The sequence below is a fragment of the Gambusia affinis genome, linkage group LG15 (genome assembly GCF_019740435.1).
Source record: "Gambusia affinis linkage group LG15, SWU_Gaff_1.0, whole genome shotgun sequence".
Lineage (NCBI taxonomy): Eukaryota > Metazoa > Chordata > Actinopteri > Cyprinodontiformes > Poeciliidae > Gambusia > Gambusia affinis.
Window position 1 is genome coordinate 8,575,370 of NC_057882.1, and position 20,755 is coordinate 8,596,124.

General features: G+C 37.3%; 1 protein-coding gene across 5 annotated transcripts; it reads right to left on the bottom strand.

The window, feature by feature from the left end:
* Positions 1-816: 816 nt before the first annotated feature.
* Positions 817-19,547, bottom strand: slc7a1a (solute carrier family 7 member 1a). 5 transcript variants are annotated; one of them, XM_044139740.1, is made up of 14 exons: positions 16,237-16,572; positions 15,872-16,016; positions 13,765-14,025; positions 13,497-13,679; positions 12,032-12,190; positions 10,972-11,149; positions 10,743-10,876; positions 8,697-8,919; positions 7,233-7,372; positions 5,101-5,203; positions 4,116-4,312; positions 3,593-3,744; positions 2,687-2,795; positions 817-2,364 (listed from the first exon to the last, which is right to left on the bottom strand). In XM_044139740.1, the coding sequence occupies exons 3-14, from the start codon at positions 13,949-13,951 to the stop codon at positions 2,180-2,182; spliced, it is 1,950 nt and encodes a 649-aa protein (XP_043995675.1). In that variant the 5' UTR covers positions 13,952-14,025; positions 15,872-16,016; positions 16,237-16,572; the 3' UTR covers positions 817-2,179. The 5 variants fall into 5 exon arrangements, with proteins under 5 accessions (XP_043995675.1, XP_043995674.1, XP_043995671.1 ...); XM_044139739.1 differs by lacking the exons at positions 15,872-16,016; positions 16,237-16,572 and adding an exon at positions 19,337-19,547; XM_044139736.1 differs by lacking the exon at positions 15,872-16,016 and having other exon boundaries at positions 16,237-16,574.
* Between the last annotated feature and the right edge of the window lie 1,208 nt (positions 19,548-20,755).

Consider the following 20,755-nt stretch of genomic DNA (forward strand, 5'->3'; position numbering starts at 1 on the left):
CAAGCAGCTGCCAACGGTGTAAAAATTCTTCCAGTACCTTTTGTGATTTCACCTTACAATCATATTACATCAAGTGAATATGAAGTTTGAATTTTGATCTATACCCACATAAAAGTCAATAACATAGCAATTTGTTATTGAAAACAATAGCAATTCAAATTCAAAAGAGTTCCTACAAGTTTTTACACCAGAACACTTCTGAGATGTTTAAAGGAACTGACCTCCATACAAATATCCAAGTATTATACTGCGAGAAACTTTTCCAGTTCCATCCCTTTACCAGAGTGGCAACAGATTGCATGGGCAAAATTTATCTAGGAAAATGGCCCTGAAGCTTTGAGTGCTTGAATTTCCTCAGCTTTCCGTGATAGTCATTGCTGTATTTAATATTTTCTATATAGTGTACCTGTAAATAAATTTTGAATAAGATGCACAGGAGAGACAACTCAAACAAAACATAGAAACATTTTATAGTCTTAAATCCAATTCTATAACACTGTGTGATCCAAAACCATAACATCACCTATGCAAAGTGTATTGTTAATCAATTTTTAATTCTATAAACAATAGACATGCTGCTGCTACATTGTTTTGGAATATGTTGCACCAGTTTAAATTGTTGCGCTTCAATTGTTTTAGCAATTGTTTCCAATGTGAAGTAAATGCAATTTTGCCTCAGAGTTTAATTGTAGGAATTGGCCATAATGGCAGGGAATGTGGAAGTCCATGAAGTTCATCTAAAACCTGTAATAGATGTACCTTTGCTCAGAGTTTAGTGAAACTTTGGAAAAGATATAGAGCGAAGATTCTTTGAAATTGTGTTCAAGAAATATTTATTGCAAAAAATATGTCTATACTTGAAAGGGACTTTCCCCCCCTTTCTCCCAAACACATTCAGTAACATTCAACAAGCAGTGCGATGAGAAGAAATCAGAGGACCAATCCCTTAAAGAGTTGAATATAATTAATATGAATAGGACAAAATTCAAAACGGACACTACTAACAGACTGAGGAATCAGTGTAACAAAATTAAACGCCTCAAAGGTTTGGGGTAACATAATGGAAGCATGTTAAGAAATATGCTTAATCTTTCACCAAGGTACAAGATCATAGAGACTAAAGGTCTCAATTTGTGGTTAGTAAAGTCTTCACATTAAAACCAACTTTTTGTACATAAACACTCTTATATAGAATGATTGACCCGTCTCCTGAGCAAATTTTTGTTAAAATTTCAAAGACAAAATTTTATAATTTACATGAAAAATGTGGTGACAAATTTAAAGATGAGAAGATGTTGTTATGAGGACAACTAGTAATATAAGTGTAGAGGAAAAAGTTATTATGACTTATCAAAATATACACCCAACTGATGTTGATTATCTTTTACGGGTAAAATGTAGACAGGAAATGTGAACTCTTTTCAATCAATTTCAGGAAAAAAGAGAGGACAATGGCGGGTCAGCTTGAAATAAGTGTTTTAAGAATTTCCCTTTCTACTGAAATAACTTCTCAAAATCAATTTTTTTTTTACTATGTTCCTATGGACATTTTTAGGTAAGTAAATAATGCTGCTGGCCACTTTAAGTCATCGTTTTCCCTGAAGGTTACATCATTGAAGATCCACTGACCAGTTTCAAACAAAGCACACTGTGGTAACACATTTTATAAAGTACTGAGATGGTTGTATGTTCTTCAGATTTATGTAGACATTATGTTTTAATATGTAAAAAATAAAAAATCAATCTATTTTTAGAAAATGTTCTGGCAGCATCAACCACCCCATAGTCTTACTGCTAGCAATTTAACCTATAAACACTCCAACTCAACATGTAGAGGAACTTGACATGGCCGCACTCTACCTCTCAACTTCCATTAAACGTTAATGTCTCTAATGAAAGCCCTTCTCCCACAGACAGTCAGGCAGTAACGAACAGCTGAATCTCGAGGCCATGCAAAAATACTGACTCCACTGAGTGCTTCAGTTGGATTTTCTGCAAGGGATTCATCACCACTTGGCTGTAATGTGATCAGGACCTAGACGGGGTGTCACAGTTTACATTTTTGTAGCATAGCTTTCCCCCAAAAGGAGAGGTGAAGAAGTGGACTGTCAAAAACCCTTCTACAATGACAGCCTGGTGTCAGGGCAGGTGGACAAGGAGCTGTGTGTTATAGTCCCTTCTATAACCCTCTGTCGTTTTCTTCCCTGACATCAAGGCCGTCATTGAGAAAAGCTTCTTTCTCTATTGACATGGCTTCCAATTCATGATCCAGATTAAAACCATTCATCTCTGTTACCAGAGACAGGCGAGCGGAGGTCGCCTCAGAGCTGTGACGAATGCCATAACAGAAGTAGATGACTAAACCTGCAAAGAAGGAAAAAGACAAAATATTTCTTGCATCATTTACTCTCATGAGGAAAAATCTGGAAAAGTCTTAACTAGGTTGTAGACAGAGTGTGTTTTGATGTAAATGACGTGTGATCAAGTCTTCCTAGTTTGAGTTTTGCAGTCCTTCTTGATAGATATTTCTATTAAGACATTGTTAAAGAATTGACTTTTAACAGTACCTACCTGTAACTGTGATATCACATTACACTGCGCAAAGTTCCAATCAGCTTTGCAAAGAAAAGAATTTTCTAATGTTCAGCATAAAGATAATGCATAATAACGAAAGATGTATGAGTACCTATAGCCATCCAGATGGAAAACCTGACCCATGTTCCTCTGTCCAGTTGCATCATCAGGTAGACATTGACAAAAATGCTTATGACTGGAATGAAAGGCAGCAGGGGAACCTGGGAAACAGGACTGTATTACCACACACAAACACCCTGGAAAATGTATTTGAAAACGTTTAAAACAAATGCATTTTGGAAGCTTGGTGACAATTCTCTAAAAGAACGTTTTGGAGATATTTTAATATACTTCTTTAACCACCGTCCCAAGGACAGCATAATATATAAACAATATATTGTCTCTACTATATCACTTTGAGCAGTGTTATTATTGCCTGTTTGGATATTTTAATTATTGCTCTGAACGTAGACGTGAGGATGTTTAGAAGACCATGTGTTTTCTTGCATTCATTTTTTGACTTACAAAGAGCCACATGCATGACAGACAAGTTTATGTGTTTTTTGAAGAGTGGCTATGAAAACATGGCCTCTGCATGATGTCCTTTTTTTTCCTGTTTTACCCATTTTTCATTGTATTTATGAAAAATGGACCGCTATATCTTTTCATGTGTCAATATGAACTGCTAATTAAGTTTTGCAGACACCGATGAAATGAAAAAAAAGAATACATGTCAAATTTTACGGAAATTTCTAAGGTTGATTACAAATGCAGTACATCTGCTTTAGTATAAAGCAATTTCAGAAGTAAGGATTAGGCTTTACGTCACTGAATAAATGTACTCAAGTTAAAAGCAAGATTTTTTTTTTTACTATGTTATTTGCATCTAAAATAAACAAGGAATTTATTTTAAGGTTTTGCACACTTTTTGTCCATCGTAGCCAAAGATTAGCAGGACGGAGCTGGATGTTGAATTGAATTAGCATGCCATAGTTCTGATAAGGTCTTCAAGCCTAACCTTGAAGGAGAGTTTGGTTTGACTCTCTGGCTGCCTCCAGATGATGAAAACCAGAACGAGACACACCATGAAGATCACACTCAGGGCTACCATGTTCCATGAAGTGAGGCCTCCCTGCACGGCCAATATACTGAAGGCCAGGATCAACATTCCTGCAGAAACACACGAGAGAGAGTTTGTAAATTCAGACATCATTTAATTGTGGACTTCGCAGCTCTATTTAATGTACAATAAATCAGCTGACTTTATGTTAAATAAGGACTTCTGTCTGTTTATCCCACGTATTCAAATACAAAACTGGCTCTTTTGGAGGTATAAAAGCCAAGAAATACAATGTGCTCTGTTTACTTTTTCTTCAGCCAAATGTGACTAGTAACGACAGATCTGGTTGCTATTCTAAAGAGACTACTTCATAATTAATTAATCATTTCCTAAAATAATTAATTGAGTAAGTAATAAGAAAATTGACCCTTTTGCTCTTAAGACTAATTATTTTTCTGCTTCATCTTGCATGAAGACATACCTATGGCAGAGGTACAGATGTTAACAGTGAAGCCTGACAGTGCGGACGGCTCTGGGTGGTTTGGAAACAGAAGAGTCTGGAAACTGAATCTCTCCTCCACACCAGGAAGAATGCCCATACTGATCCCATCACTGGAGTCTGCCTCATCATGGGTATTGGCTATCTGGTACACTGGGCTGTGGATCTCTGGCTGGTATCTAAAAAAAAAAACCCAAAACCAAAACAAACATTAGAACATTTCTCAATTAGATCAATCGAAAATATAAACACCACATATTCACTGCTGTTGTTCCAATTGTTACAATGTAAACCAAATGTGAGCAAATGTAAAGCAGCAGAGTGACACTTTGTAAAAGCAATGTCAATTAAAATGGGAGCTGTAGCCAACTTTGCAACAAGTTACTTCAGTTTGTGACAGCTCAACTACAGAGTATGAAACTTATGAAAAGTGAGTCAAACGTTTAGTGTCAGAACATTTTCACAGAGAACAACACAACACTTTGATGGGTTAAAAAATCCAATCAAAGTTGAAAGAATGCATAAATAAGACTGCATGTTTGGATAAAACATTTCTATAGTGAAAGTTACAAAAATAAAACCCAGGACATTTAAATTTAGAATTAAAAAATTTGAGCACACAGATTTGGTTCTATAATACGCAAATGTTAATGAAGTAAATATTGAAACACATTTACTCCGGCTAATTTGGTAACTAATGTCATAAATTACCCCCAACGTATATGTGTTTTTTTTTTTATTTTAAGAATAAGCAATTTTGCAACTCCATCAGTATTTTTTTTTTTTTTGTAACACAAAGTAAAAGAAAAAGACTTGTGTGACTAGATATACGATGGAGATCGAAACTCCAATTTTACATGTGTTTTATTTTGTTCCAGTGAGACTTTTATGATCCATTAAGAGTCAACTAAGTAAATTTTCCTTTGGTTTCCACCTAGAATTTTTGAATAAAACAGTCCAAACTGACCTTAGCACCAGCACACAGGCGGCCACTAACGTATAGGCCAACAGCGTTCCTATTGACATGAGGTCCACCAGGTCCTTCAGGTCAAACAGAAACGCCATGATTGCTAAAAATGTGTAAAAAAAAAAAAAAAAAAAGCAACAGAGGGCTCCTGTAAGAATGGTTGAAGCTTGAAGATATATATATTCTTTAAAGAGCAAAATTGAAAAAGAGCTTAGATATTTTAACATTCATGTTCATCAAATCTAATAAAATTCCATTCTGTTATTTCTTTCATAATCTAATTCTGTCTGACGATTTTCTGTGCATACATGTCTCAGAAATGATTGATACACTATCTATCAGGGAAGTGTTTCAACTGTCATACATAATGCACAGGATAATGGTTAAAAGAACTTTCACAATCATGTTAAGATCTATTATCTTAAGGTCTTTGGTTAAATGTATTTCCAAAGACATTTAAACCAAACAAATCTGTTTCTGCCCTGACAAAAAACAGTCAGAGAACTAATCTTATTAATCTTATTAAGCCATGTTTTAAAAGGGTCTGTTTACCAATGTCATTTATGAGGAACTGTTATATAAAACACAGTCCAAAAAAACTTGTCTTTCATTCATGTAAGAAGTTTTGGTAACACTTTATTTGACGGGTTGTGAATAAGACTGTCATGACGCTGTCATAAACAGCTGTCATGAACGTGAGTAAGTCTTCATGAATATTTATGACTGTTGTCATAAAGTGTCATTCGGTGAATCAAAGTTTATTTTTAATCCACTGACAATATGGCTAAAAATTAATTATAACTCTAGAAGAAGAGCATCATGGTGGTATAATGTATTAAACTGTTGCACTGTGAATGTCACATTTTTTTTTACTTTTAAATTCTTCCTTATTTTATTTCTTAAATCATATAAAACCCTTAATCTGATCTTTCTTTGGTGCCATTTGGATCCATAGATGCTATTGCTAACTGCTCTCAGTAAACTTAATCATCTAAACTTTGCTCTCTTTTAGACCTCTGTTCATATTTCCCCTATCGTTCCTTTGCAGTATTCATGACTGACTCTTTCCTTCCTTCCTGGTTTGCATTTCCTGCTCCTCTTACCAGACATGACCCCAGCCGCAACGGTGGAGTTTACGGGGGCCTTCCTTTCGCTGACATGGGCCAAAAAGGAGAAGAGAAGGCCATCTCGTGCCATGGCAAAGATGATACGGGGTAGGGGGAACATGGAACCCAAAAGACTGGGGTAGAGCGAGGACGGAAACATAAGATTTGGGAGATAGCTGTTGGTAAGTGGAGGGAAATATAGGGAAAGAAAAGAAAATACCAGCTTGGAAAGAAAAAGAAGCCACCACTGGATGGACTGGAAATGTGAGGCAGAAAAATGCGCAACAGGGTAGCAGGCTGGAGTCGTTATAGCGCAAGGGGACATGATGCTGTTTGTCATAAGTTCTTTGAATGACGCCATGTAATCATGCAATGCTCCACATGCTATTATTCTTCATTGCAAATTGTATTTGTGTATTGTATTTGTGACACATGCAGCTTTGCTTGGTGGATTTGTTTTTACAAGATGCAGGTTCAAAATATAACAAAGTTTCAAAACTGAAAGATAGTGGAATATAATCTGTGATAGACTGATATTAGTACTGACAGGACGAATAACACAGTTGGACTACAATAAGCTACACCAGTGGCAGTTCTTGCTTGGATAACACCCAAGGCAAGAAAAGGCATATTTTATTTTAAACAAAGCTGCACAGAAATGCTCACAGTTTGCAAAAACATAATGTCTTAAAATTTCAAGGTTTGTGTTTCTCAGTGTAGCATCAAGGTACTGTAGGGGTTTATCTACCCAAACCCTCCCAGCCCATCTTCCAATGTCTCCCTGTGCATTTGACAATTTTGTTTCTATCAAGCTCCACCACTAAGCAAGGCCTTTCAAGAAAAGGAAACAGAACCCTGGCTATAAAACAGTTAACAAGACCCTTCAATGATCAGGGAGCTGATTTCTGCCAGGTGTTAACATCTCCAGCTGACCGTCTGGAACATCAAACCCAGCACAACTCAGTCCTTAAGCATGGAAAGAGGCTACAGGATGCAACATTAAATACATGCATGTTAGTGTCTCACCTGCCCCTGTGCCAGAGGCAAAGGTTGCAGTTAGTGGGGTTTTGGTGCGGGGGCTGATCTCAGCCATGAACTTGAAAAGCAGCCCATCGTCAGCCATCGACCACAAAACACGAGGCATAGGAAACATTGCACCCAGCAGGCTGCCATAGGGGGGAGACCAGGATATATAGTATCCACACTTCACTTACATCCAAGAGAATGATATAAGACATACATGAACAGAGACAACAACTCAAGCATCAAAGAAACACAGAACAGTGTGAATGTAGCAGAATAAGGAACAACGTACATACAGTGCTGTCAAAAAGTTCTGAGACCTCTAACTTTTTAATGTTGTGCTTCCAAAGTGCCAGACTTTCATGCTATTGACCTTTGATCCCCAATTTTTTTTTATATTTATAGATTCTGCAGTAACTGAGCATAGTACAGAAAGAAAGTTATCTTTACTAAGAAATTAGCTACAGCTATTTTAGTCAGTCTTACAATTATGTGTTAGTTACATTTTTATGCATTACTGCTTATAGATCAGAGTTGCAAGCAATAGACAAAAAGGTGGAATAAAACAGCTATTGTCCAATAAATAAATAATAAAATGACAAAATTCACAACAACTTGCTTGACACCACTCTAAAATATTACAAAAATGTCTGACTCTTCAAAAGAGAGAGAGACAAAAACTGAGGTTGCTCAAAATTTTTTTAACAGCACTGTAATATCTTGTGCTCTGAGTATCAATGCAGACACATGCAGGAAAATGTTAAATACACAGTCGTTTAATAAAAAAAATATAGAAATACCTTCAGTGAAATTTGCTACACACTTCATTGTAAGAGTATAAATGATATATGCCATTCGCATTAATCATATAAAAATAATTAACAATTGAAACAACATAAGAAAAACTGCTGCTTAATAAGTCCTTGTTACATAATCAGGCACTTACACTTATGTTACACATTATTGGTCAGTGGAGCTTTTATTTTTAGATAAGGAATCAAATTCCGTTTAAAGCTAAATATACCCACAGCACACGTACAAACACACACAAGCGTGTTTATATATGCCTGCACATGCACGTCTGTTGCCTTTATCACACGTGAGCGTTGGTGTTCAAAAGACTGTATTCTTTACAGAATGGCTTATCAGCACTTAGTCTGACATGACTGGGTCTAGAAACGTTTGCAATATCTGATTTAGAAAAATTCAAGATGAAGCATGCAATAATCCTGTGAAATTATTTTCCTTATAACAAATAGAAAATAGCAATTGAAGGAGTTGTTGTCATATTAACTATACATAAAAAGATCCAATCTTACATTGACATGTTAACTCTCCAGCTTAGATTGTAGATATTTACTTTAGGATATATCTGGAGAAAATGATCTAAGGTGCATATTTGAAAAAGGCTCAAGTGAAAACATGGCACAGACATGTGGAAAAGTTGTCATGGTGTGAAGTTCTTACCTGGTGGACAGAGCACAAAGAGAGCCTACAGCGACAGCATATTTGGCTCCTCCCCAGCCTACATATTTAAAAGCTACAGGCAGAGGGCTGTTGCTGTCCAGAAGATAGTATGGCATCATGAGGGTGAGGGCGGCGGAAACACCAAAGTAAGCAACGAAACAAATCAGCAGTGAGGACACGATCCCAATAGGAATGGCTCTTTGGGGGTTCTTCACCTCCTCGCCTGAAGTTTGCAGAAATAATAAACACACTTCAGTTTATCTTCAAACTCTGTGGCGGCCACTACTACTGGCCTAGAGAAAAGAATGGTTAAGGAAATGGAAAAAGCAAACAAAAAAAACAGATTGTAATATATATAATTAATGATAAATTCAGAAAAGAGTATTCTAAGGCAACTTGAACACATTAAAACAGACTCAATGTTGTTGGTTTAAAAGTGGGTTACAGCATCAGATCAAATGTTTTAGAGTAGAACTTTGTGCAGCTTCACCTTCACCATAGTGAAATGAGATTTGCCCAAACAAAAAGGGCTTGGAAATGGCAAAATTAGTATTTTGTAAAATGATACACTTATGTCACCTTCAAACATTATGAACGAGACCAATGTATTTTTATGCAATAAAACAGCATGTTTAGAAATAAATGTAATAAAACTACTCTGAATTTGCAACTCAGAGTAGTTGAGCCTGAAACCCATCCAACGGCTGTTGCGCCACTGTTGGCAAGATATTTTTGTGTTGGCAGGAGTCCAGTGGAAAACTGTAAAACAGATGTATTTCAGACATACTGGAAGCAAGTGTTTGTAAAAAATAAACAAGCAGGTTATATTTACTAAGGGATTATAATACTAAAATTTAAAAGCAACTGGGGAATCATTTGCGCAAAGACTCAGTTTAATGTTTTGCAGTGAGACTGGATCACAAAGACTGAGAGACTGAGATGTAAAGTATATGCCACAAAATGCATCACTACTGATCAAGACATTGTACATCATAATGCATTTATGACACTACAAAAACAATAACTTTCTTATAACATGTGCAATAGACGTGCTTCTAAACTTCAGCAATAATTCAAGGGTTTTGTCCATATAAGCCAAAAAACTTTGGGGGAAAAAAGAACTATTATATCAGAGAGCATGTTAGCTAGTGCAAACCTTCCTTTCACCCTAGCATCGAAGCCTTGGATCCATTACAGCAAACCACAAACATAATGCAGAAACACAAAGATCTATTCACATATGTAAAGTTGAGGCCTTTAGAAAAAGTCTGGACAACATCTTAAACTGAATCTCTCCCCTTTTTGCGTCACAGCTTTTGGCATCCTGCCATGTACAGAAGTGGGCCAAATGCATTAAAAGTGCAGCTTCTCTCTCTCCCGGGCTTCTCTTATGTAAAGCTATCAACCAATAATGTTCCAACTCCAGATTCTGTTTCATGCCCTGAACCCCAACTCCAGCCTATAAATGAAACTCAGTCAGAGAATGAAAGGCAGGTAAGATGGGAGCAGATCTATTGCAGAAAGTTAATTGAGAGCAAAGATATTCTGATTCGAAAGAAAGTTCTCACCAACATGTCAAAGTAGACTTTAAGGATAATATGCAAAGACTTTGAAGTTATGAGTTGAAGGAAAGACTTTGTTGGGTGGCTTGAAGGTATTTCTTTTCTCCAAGAAACACCATTTTAATTACTCTACTTAAATCACTATCTCTAAAAGGACAATAAAGCATAATGTAAAGTAAACAGTTTTAAAGTAAACTGATACGGCATAACATGACCACTGACAGGCGAAGTAAATGTTGCTGATTTTCTGCTGCCAACATCTTGGTGCCAGATCCCGCAGCACTGCCTCAGGAGTCCACTGGGCTCCACATCTATAGGCTATTAACTATTAACTCACAATTAGACGGGTGATCATAATGTTCTGTCTGATCTGTGTAATTTGTTGATAAAATATTCACTGAAAAACACTTAGAGACACATTTTAAAAAGGAAGGATCACAAAAAGCAGAGAAAGTACTTTGAAAGTGTTCCATCTATCACTGACCGGTGGTGGCGATGCAGTCAAAGCCTACAAAGGCATAGAAACATGTAGCAGCTCCTGAAAGTACTCCTTGGAAGCCAAATGGCATGAAGCCACCCTGTCCTATGCGCTCCTTGGATGGCAGGATGGCAGTCAAACTGCATACCAAAAGCACAAAAATATACATATTTTTAAGGATAAAACCTCTAAAACATGTTGGACACATGAAGGTAGTTTGTAGTCATGTTCTTACTTTTGGCTTGAGCTATTTGTATGATTGACATGTAGGATCTCCTCTGGAACAATCTGCCAGTTCTTCAAAGTGCCTTTGACCAGCCCAGAGATCACCATGAATAATAAGACTAAAACATTGACACATGTAAACACCTTATTCACCATCGCTGACTCCTTCACTCCAAACGCCAAAAGACCTTGCAAATGAAAACAAAAAGAAAATTAAATGGAGAAAGAAATTTTAAATGTATATCACACATATATGTATTTCAATACAAATTTAAATTTATATAGAAATTTGCTTGTCAACCAATCAAATGACAAAAACTCAATACATGCAGCCAACTAGAAGTGGTGAAGATTACTTGCTAAAGTTGAAGCTGAACATCAGAAAGGGACAGAAAAGGGATTAAAGTTGCTTTGGAAGTGGCATGGATACTGGCATGGAACTCAAAAACAACTAATTTACTGGAATTATCATCTTGCAGGTTTACACTGAATAATCTAGACATAATTCAGAGCATGCAGTTGTGTGGACTAAACTGTGTTGAGGGCAGATTGAATAGGCAGATTGTTTAGAGATGGAAGAAAGGTCCCAGTTGCTCTAATAAGCACTTGTTACAACTAAAGACTGCTGGACATCATCAATGAATTCACAACACAGCTCATCTTTAAACGGATGGTCTATAGCAGCAGAAAACCTAATCAGTGGCCACTCCTGTCAACGAAAACAGGAAGATGAGACTATGATATGGACAGGCCCCCCATAATTGGACTGACTGAAAAACATTATCTGGGCTGGTAAATCTCAAAATGATCTCAAATCTCACGTCACCTCAAACTGGTTTCTAGAAAAATTCAATGAGTACACTGGACTCTATGGTCGGAGGATTTGCAGCTGACAAATCTGCAGCAGCGGTGTAATGTTATGTCATTATGAAACCAAAACGTCCATGTTAATCCAAGGGAAACGTTATACAGCAACGTGGTTGTCCAGCCTTACACAATCAAGACCTACATGATAACATAGTCAGTAAGTGTTGAGACAAAAGAAGAAGCAGACAGATAGATGTTCCTACCTGTAAGAATAAATATGATGAGAACTGCAAACATGTCAGGGTATTCTGCCAGCACACCTGGTGCATTCATAGACATGTGTTCTCTGCAGAACTCCTCAATGCGTTTGCCTACCAACTCATCAAAGGTGGCGCTCCATGCCCGGGCAACACTCGAGGTACCTGGAGCACAAAAAGTTCAGTCTTTGTTCTCAAATCAGTTGTTCTCCCCTTAACAAACCCGTTTAATCCCAATTTTTTTCCTGCAAAGTAAGTGCATGCATTTCAATCTTTGAACCTCCCTGACACATGATATTTATGAATTATTACATTATATGTTGGTTAGGTTAGTGAAAATGTAGGTTTTATACTCGGCAACAATTGTTGCCGGTGGGAAACTGCATAGTCTGAATTACACAAATCTTATTTTCTTTTTACACATATAAGAAAACAAGAAAAATCATGACATGCATAACCTATTTTAGCAAAGAATGGTTACAAGAGTGTCCAGAAATACTTTAGATACATAAATATTCAATGCCACATCCTGCAGGTGTCAGAGTCTCAATGTGCTGAGTGACCTTTGACCTCATTTGGTCATTTCATCAAAGGGGTAAAGTCAGGTGAAAATGTTAGCATAAACAGATCTGCATCTGGTAGGAAATTCTCCCTGTTCTACCAGAGCAAGAACTACACCTTGGCACTGAACTCCTAGACTAGTTTCAGGCGTGGCGTCATCTTGTAGCGTTCATTCAGTGCGTAGGCCACATTTTGTGGAATGGATCGCCTTTTTGGACGGGTGAATTAGGGGAGGGTTTCGACTGTGGGATGTAGAAGAGATCAATTTGAGGTTGCGTCAGGTCTAGAAGGTTTCAAATATTTAATGGTTTTAAGCTGTGTGGGAACAGCAAGGCATATAGAATAAACAGCACACATAGCATAGTGCTGTCTATTTATTATGCTAGCAGTTGCAATGCTTACGTTCGCTGTTCTTATGATCAAAAAAATCACACATATATATATATATATATATATATATATATATATATATATATATATATATATATATATATATATATATATATATATATATATATATATACATATATAAATATACATACCGTATCAATAGAAGACACTTGAAAGAACATATGTTCAAAATATTTTATTTATATATGTTTATTTAAATAGTTTACTGACTTCCTCTTGTACAGGTTTGTGACTGACATTTACAGGAAGTAAAGAAGTCTGGTCATGTGACCTTTCACACTAGATACATGAAATTGATATTGCTTAGAGTAGATACACTGTTATTTTATTTTAAAACTTCAAGTAGCTGTCAAAAGTCAAAACAATTGTTCTAGAGCTTCCAGAAGTCATAAAAAATGCCTAGCAACAATCGTTGCCATTGAGATTAAATAAAATGACCTAAAATGTCTTGTGACCGAACCCTGAAACGACGCTCATAGTGGAAATTATGCTGATTTACCAATAATGTAAGAGAGAATGAGGTTCCATCCAGTAATGAAAGCCCAGAGTTCTCCGACCGTCACATATGAGTAAAGATAAGCAGAGCCCGTCTTCGGGACACGGGCTCCAAACTCAGCATAGCAAAGACCTGCCAACACCGAGGCTGAGGCAGCTATCAAGAAAGACAGGACGATGGCAGGACCTAGAAAGATATGATACAATCAAAAATATGGAACTATGTTCTCCAAAAGGTAAAACTTTTACATCAACAAGGCTGATGGACTTACCTGAATTGTCCCGTGCTACAGCACCAGCGAGCACGTAAACACCAGCACCCAGCGTGCTTCCCACACCCAGGGCTACCAGGTCGAAGGTGTTGAGACATCGAGACAGACGGGAGTCCTCGGAATTTGAGTTTACCACCTTCACCCTCAGCAACTGCTTTCCAAAACGCAGAAGTTTCTCCAGCACCATGGTTTGCAGACTGGCCCCAGGAGGGGAGATTGCTTCAGAGGTCACTGGGTGGAAAAGGGGAGCCTGCACACACCCTAAGGGGGAAAAGAGGATAAAAGATAATGTTCTGACTGGAGTATAACTGAGTGAATATGTAGGAAGTGCACTCTAAATCCTGCCAATAAATGCAGACTGAAGTTGCTGAAGTATTACAGTTTTGACAAAAAAGTCAACAAAACTGTTGGGAGGACAATGTGGTTTGGTGGGAGGTTACATAACGGAAATCCACTACGTGTGGCTGTAAAGCAAAGAAACAGTTAGTGGAACAGAGTGATGTCTTTGGGAAAACCTTGCTATTGGATATATTGCTGATATGTTATGTAAACACAACTCACAAAGAACAAGGGAATGCACCTTAACATAGTGTTCAACAGACAAATCTCTGCATTACATGACCAAGTGTCATACCTCTACATCCATAAAGGTTTCCTATGTACCAACAACCCTATTAATATAAGATTCTATACTTGCTTTTATTAAAGGGGGGAACCTTTAAAAAAAAAAAACTTAAGTAAAAGAATGGAACACATAAAAAATATTGGTTCAATGTGGGCAATGTCAAGCAACGCAGGTTAAGGTCCAACAGTTTGGTGAAAAGACTGGCACATCTCAGTGAAAATGGAGTAGAGTGAGTGACGCTGTGACACTGTGACTCATGTCAACATAATGGCACCTTGTCAGGAGACTCTGATGTGATGACATAAACCCAGAAAGATTACCATGTACACAATGTACCCTTTCCTTTTTCCTTCCTGGAAACATTCAAACTCAATTTTCCGGCTTTGCAATTCAACACACATAAGGAAAAATGGGGTGAGGTTTTGTGTTAAAAAATTATTTTTGTTAGAAATGGAAATTAGATCTTCAGAAGGCAAAATATCTCTTCACAGAGGACAAAAGTTGGTAAGTCACTGAAGACAAGTACGTCATAATTTAAACCGTAACATGTTTATGGCAATAGATTGATGATGAAGCCGTGATTAAAGTTTGTGGCAGTCGACAAAAACTTTAAAATAACATCTTCCCAGTGGTAATATTTTCCACAGACAACTTCTATAATTTCAAAGGTCTATGCTGTAAATTAGATACCAGCACCACCATCATTAGTCACACATAGTGAGGAAGTACTCTCTATACAAAACACAGAAAACAAACAAGTTGTTAATGCTAACTTTTTCCCTTGTCAAACGGTCATCCCACCCCTCAGGCTGTGCTTACCCATAATCATATTGCCCATATCAGAGCCAACCAATGATTACAAAGCCATTTTAGAGGTCATTAACATCACTACTTTCAAATTGTAGATGTATTTTGCAGTTCATTGATGCTCACATGGTGTTACAGTTAATAAACTGGATGCTCATGAGAAATGTTTAGTAATTTAAAAAGAATGCAGGTTCTCTTCCATTAGGCAAATGAATCCCTACACAGTCTCAAAATAAGCAACAGTTGACTGGTTGATTTGCAAAATGCGGTCATAATACTCTATCTGTTTGGAAAAGGAACTTTTTAAGGACTGTGTAGCGTAGAAACACCAACCCAGCAAGTTACACTGCATGATTGTGAACCTTAAACGTTTACTAAATGCAGCTGACATTTAAATGTTTCTGAGGAAAACAGAGGAAGTTGTAGAGCTTGTCCTGAGACAACGTACACGGCCACATGCACAAACACAGCTAAGTCAAAGTAACTTTTATGAACAAAGTGACCCCATGCGGACTTGAGTACACACGTTAGGGATTTTGTCAGTGCAAATGACAAGGCAAAAATATGATGTATTAGACAGAGGGAATCATAACCCATCAAAACAAATAAAAATGATGAAAGATAATCACTGGGTATGGATTGTGGTAAAAATCGAAAGCAAAGTTTTGAACTTACCGGAGAGCAGCGGCAGCTTCACATTAAATGTTGATCTATGTGGAAGATTTTAAATTAATCTTGACAGGTGTGGGACTTGAAAGCATATTTGCTAACTTTTCTTTCCACTGCTGTCAGAAGCGCAAGCCGTTAGATGGGTAGGATTCTAAAATAGAATATGGAAGAATCACATGGCTTGGCTATTCCAAGCAGCCTGAAGTTGAGCACGAGCATGCACGGTCAAAAAGTTGCAGTCACACCATCAACTTTTCTACATTTGGCAGAAGTGTTCTGTTTCGTTTCTTTTTGCAAGTTTTGTAATATATAACTCTTAACACACAAGCTTAAATGCCACGCCCACCCACTCTGAACAATAAAATGCTTACGTTTGCGGAGAGCGCTCATAAATATGACAATTTCCAAGAGCAGGAATTACTGTGACAACTACAATCTTGCTTTGTGATGCATGGCCTCTTGTCCACACAGATGCATTCACCGAACCTACTGAATGTATCAAAAAATACTTTGAAAACTATTAATCAGATGTCAGAAAAGTGGAAGCAATGCCCATCAGGGGGAGGGAGTAGTTGATCAGAAGAAGGGGTGTGATCACTAGGAACCAATTAAAGTTCACCCTGCATTTAGCACAGATCCACACTGCAAAATGCTATGTCATGGCTACTTTCCAATGCTACTTTCTAAGTAGCATGTCCAAGCGCTTGAGTTTCAATTAAAAAATGATTAAGAGTCTATATTTTTATGTCATTTATGAAACTGGAATAATTTTGGTAATCATAACTGGTCTAAAACAGTAATTTTAATGTCAGTGATTTAAAACAATGTCATTAGTTGCACCACCTCCATTGATGAAATCTATGAGCAATGCAGGACCAATGACACTCAACAGGAGTAACCACAATGACGGGGATTTGTCTCAGCAGTACACATACAGTATATTCTTGGAATATCTTTGCTAAGTAAAAACATACCATAACCCCACAGGCCATTCAATTTGCTGACTGCCAAGTATTAAACATACAGCAGAATGCTTTATAGTCAAAAGAAAAAAGGACAGACAAGATCCCTTTGTCTGGCTAGATTAAAAACCACACTGTTTCAGAATAATCGTATGTTTTTAGGAAACAAAAGCTTGACTTTTACCACTATTCACATCACCAACAGATATAGCAGAAATAGACAGAATGTTACTGCATTCAACAAAAGGCAGTATCACCGAGAAGAGTGGATACAATATTTGTTGTGAGAGGAGACAGCGTCATCGACACATAAATGTTGTGAGTTAGCATAACTTTAGATTGCATATGTACGACACAGACAAACACGGCAGAGGACGTCTTGGTTCACTGAAAGTAACGTTCTTTCTCCGAATTTCTATCTGTTTACATTGCAGTGACTCAACAGAACCAATGCACAACATACGCCGGTGACACAACATCCAGTTTACGCTGGTATTAACAAGCTCACACTGGACCAGTGCAGCAGAGATGACACATGAAGCTCTGAATTTCACTGAACCTGGAAAGCTTCCGCAGACTCACACTGGAGCTCCCTGCATAAGTGTGGTCTGCAACTTTGCCCACTACTGACCTACTTTGAGAGCCGCTAAAGTTAGACTGAGTGAAGCTGACCTGAACTGTTGCTTTTGGGATCTGAAAGGTCAGAACTCACCCAACCATTCTTTAAAAGGATGCACTTTTCTTGAAGAGAGCACGTGGTCAACTTCTCCTGTCTTCTATCAGAAGACAGGAGAAGGTTGTATGGCTGTCTTCCATCAGCCGTACAACAGTCTAATGCTATCTGAGACATATACAGACAGTGATGGCATAATTACTTTGAAAAAGTAACTTTAATTGCATTACTGATTACTCCTTGAAAAAGTAACTTAGTTAGATTACTGATTACTTTATTTGGAAAGTAACTACGTTACATTAAACATAACTTTTTTAGTTACTTTCAGCAGCTGCTAACAACAACGCTCTGCCACCTGTGAAAATTACATTGGGCTTTGCCAATACTTAATTACAAGTTATTTTATAAAAGTAATATCAACAATGTGTCACCATTTATTGAACTGAAGGGGAGATAGTTTAATGGTTACAACAGTACAAACAAACTTTAGTAATTCGTGCGTGTTGTTGTGTGGTCCTGTATTGTCTGGAAAACTATAAAAAAGGATTTATTAACTTGACATTAACAAAGACACAGCGGGACGGATCATGAGTCTGACTAAAACGAACTGGATGACAGACGAATTCTGGGGTTTATGTCTGCTTATTTCCAAGCCCAAAAAGCGCAACCCGCGACTAATTAAATCTGCAATCGACTTCAGAAAAAAAAGAAGCCCAAAGCTGCTTATAATAATCGGACTTGGGGAGCGAAACTCAAAATAGTTCCTGTTTTTCCACCAACAAAAGGCGCATCTCCCTCCATTGTTTATGTCTCTGTCGCTGCTGATATTGTCGCATAGAAACGGCGGTCTCTCCCCAGGAAATAAAATTAAATCACAAAAGAAAATAGTAAGGCGCAGTGATTTCGATAAGTAACTGTAGTCTGCCTACTGGATTTGAAATAGCAACGCGTTATTACTGTACATCAGTGACATTACTGCCTACAGAGCACCAGTTTCTAGAATAAAACAATTTATATCTGATGACTTACTTTATGTAAAATATATATAACTAATTTGACATGACAGAGTACTTCTGTTCCACATTGCATATTTACATAGGATAAGCCAATATGATGTTTAAAAATATAGCTAAAATAAACTTATTTAGTCCGGGAGGTGGATTTTAAAGATTTGTCGAAGTTTGTGATAGCCTAACCTGATTAAATTGAAACTAAATAAAAAGAACTGGTTCAATTTAAGTTTGTGCGAACGGCTTAGAAGCTAAACAAAGGCGTATTTCTTTATGCATTTACTTAATGGTGACGGACCAAATCCATGCTTCGCGATGTCTACTGAGACAGACCACATGTTGCTCTCACTCTGCAGACCGCATTCATAGCCCACCCCCGTTCAGATCATCTGGGTTCAAACCTCTCCACACACCAGCACTCGGATCAGTTTTAAGAAACGCAGCACAGTCGCAGCCCTATTTAAATCTCACAATTCCTATGATGTAAACGTCACCGCGCCTCTACTGTAGCTCCCCGTAGTCTCCAAATAATATAGGCATTCTGTTTGTGGAAAATGCAACAGTAAGTGTGAACGCAAGCCGTGTTTGAGGAATTAGTACATTATGTAACTCCTTGGAAATCCCTCTCTCGTCGAACGTCAGAAAAAAAAAAGTTAAAATCTGAAATAAAACTAAAGACACAAGCATGTGCTTTAAGACTACTGTCAACTCTAGAAAAAAAAACAACTTAATTTAACCTGTATGAAAACATTTCACATCTTTAAGTTAAGCGCACAACTTAAAAAAAAAAAATCATTTAACAGGGAATAGAAGTAGATTTATTTACACTGTAGTAGTGCCAAATCCCCGTCAGCCTGCAAGGAACAGCTTGAACATATGAGACTCCAGAGGGCTGTAGATTCCACAAAAAGTGCCGCGACAAGCTCTTCTTCAAAGTATTAAAAATCTCCGTAAAGGCTGTTAGGAACCTTGTGATGTTTAGGTAGTACTTGCTCTGTAACAGCGTGTTCGGATGGAGGAGGGGATTCATGGAGAGACAACCAAATGCAGCTCCGCCCGTTCATTCGCATTCATATTGAGCAATTACTCTACTCTGTATATCTTGCTGTTGTGATTTAGATCAACTCCTGCAGTGTTATTTTTGTTTACAAGCTTAAGAGAAATACACACACACACACACACACACACAAAAAGTGCTTCAAAATTTTAATAGGCCTGCATCTTATCATTAATTTGAATGCACTGTACAAGTAAAGGAGCCCACCAAAAAGTAAATAAAAAAAATAAAATGAAAACAAAAAATAAATTTTATTCTCAATAAATTAGAATATCAGTGAAAAGTGTATTTCATTAATTCAGGTCAAAAAGTGAAACTCGGATATAGGTTCATTACAGATATATTTTGAGTCTATTTTGATATAAATAGCGCATGAAAGATTATTTCCAACACAAATGTTGTGGCTTACAGTCTAGCAAAGACTGCAAACAAGGAGTGCTGTATCAACACATTGTAATGGAAAGTTGAGTCGAAGAGAAAAGTGCAGTAGAAGCACCAAGTATTGACAGCAGGAATAAGATAAATCTAAAGAGGAGAAACAAAGCCGATTCAAGTATTTGTGCCAAATTCAAAAGTCAAGCTGACCATATCTGTGCTTCAAGACCCGTCCCACACAGACATGGCTACCGCTGATACATTCCTTGTATTATGCCGCTTCTGTACCAGGCAACATCAGAACCATCTTATCTGGGCTAAGGTGCAAACGGGCTGGACTGGTCAGAGATCCGAAACAATCCAGCAGGCAAAATATAAATAAATTATTAAACACGTCAATGTTTCCTAAGTTTAAATATAACTAATGGGAGAAATGGAATAAAATGCACTCTGTATTGGCAACAACACAAGCAAAAATGGAAAAAAAATCTAAAAGTAATAAAAGAAGTTATGGGTAAAAAACATGACTGAATAACACTTGTTGAAAAGGTGCAAAAAGGCATAGGAAGTCTAGAACAGTTGTAGACCATCAGTACTTGGAAAACTTTCTTTTTGCCATATGCACATATCGAAAAGCAAACTCACTGCACAAGAATCCATTGCAGAAGAAATATTACACTGAAGCCGTTTTAAAGTTTGCTGCAGAACATTTAGAAAGGCCAGTTTAGTACTAGGGAAATGTCTGATCAAGTGAGGTTAACGCTGAAATAACGATCATGAAATGACAAATGATATTCTTGATAAAAATCTAAA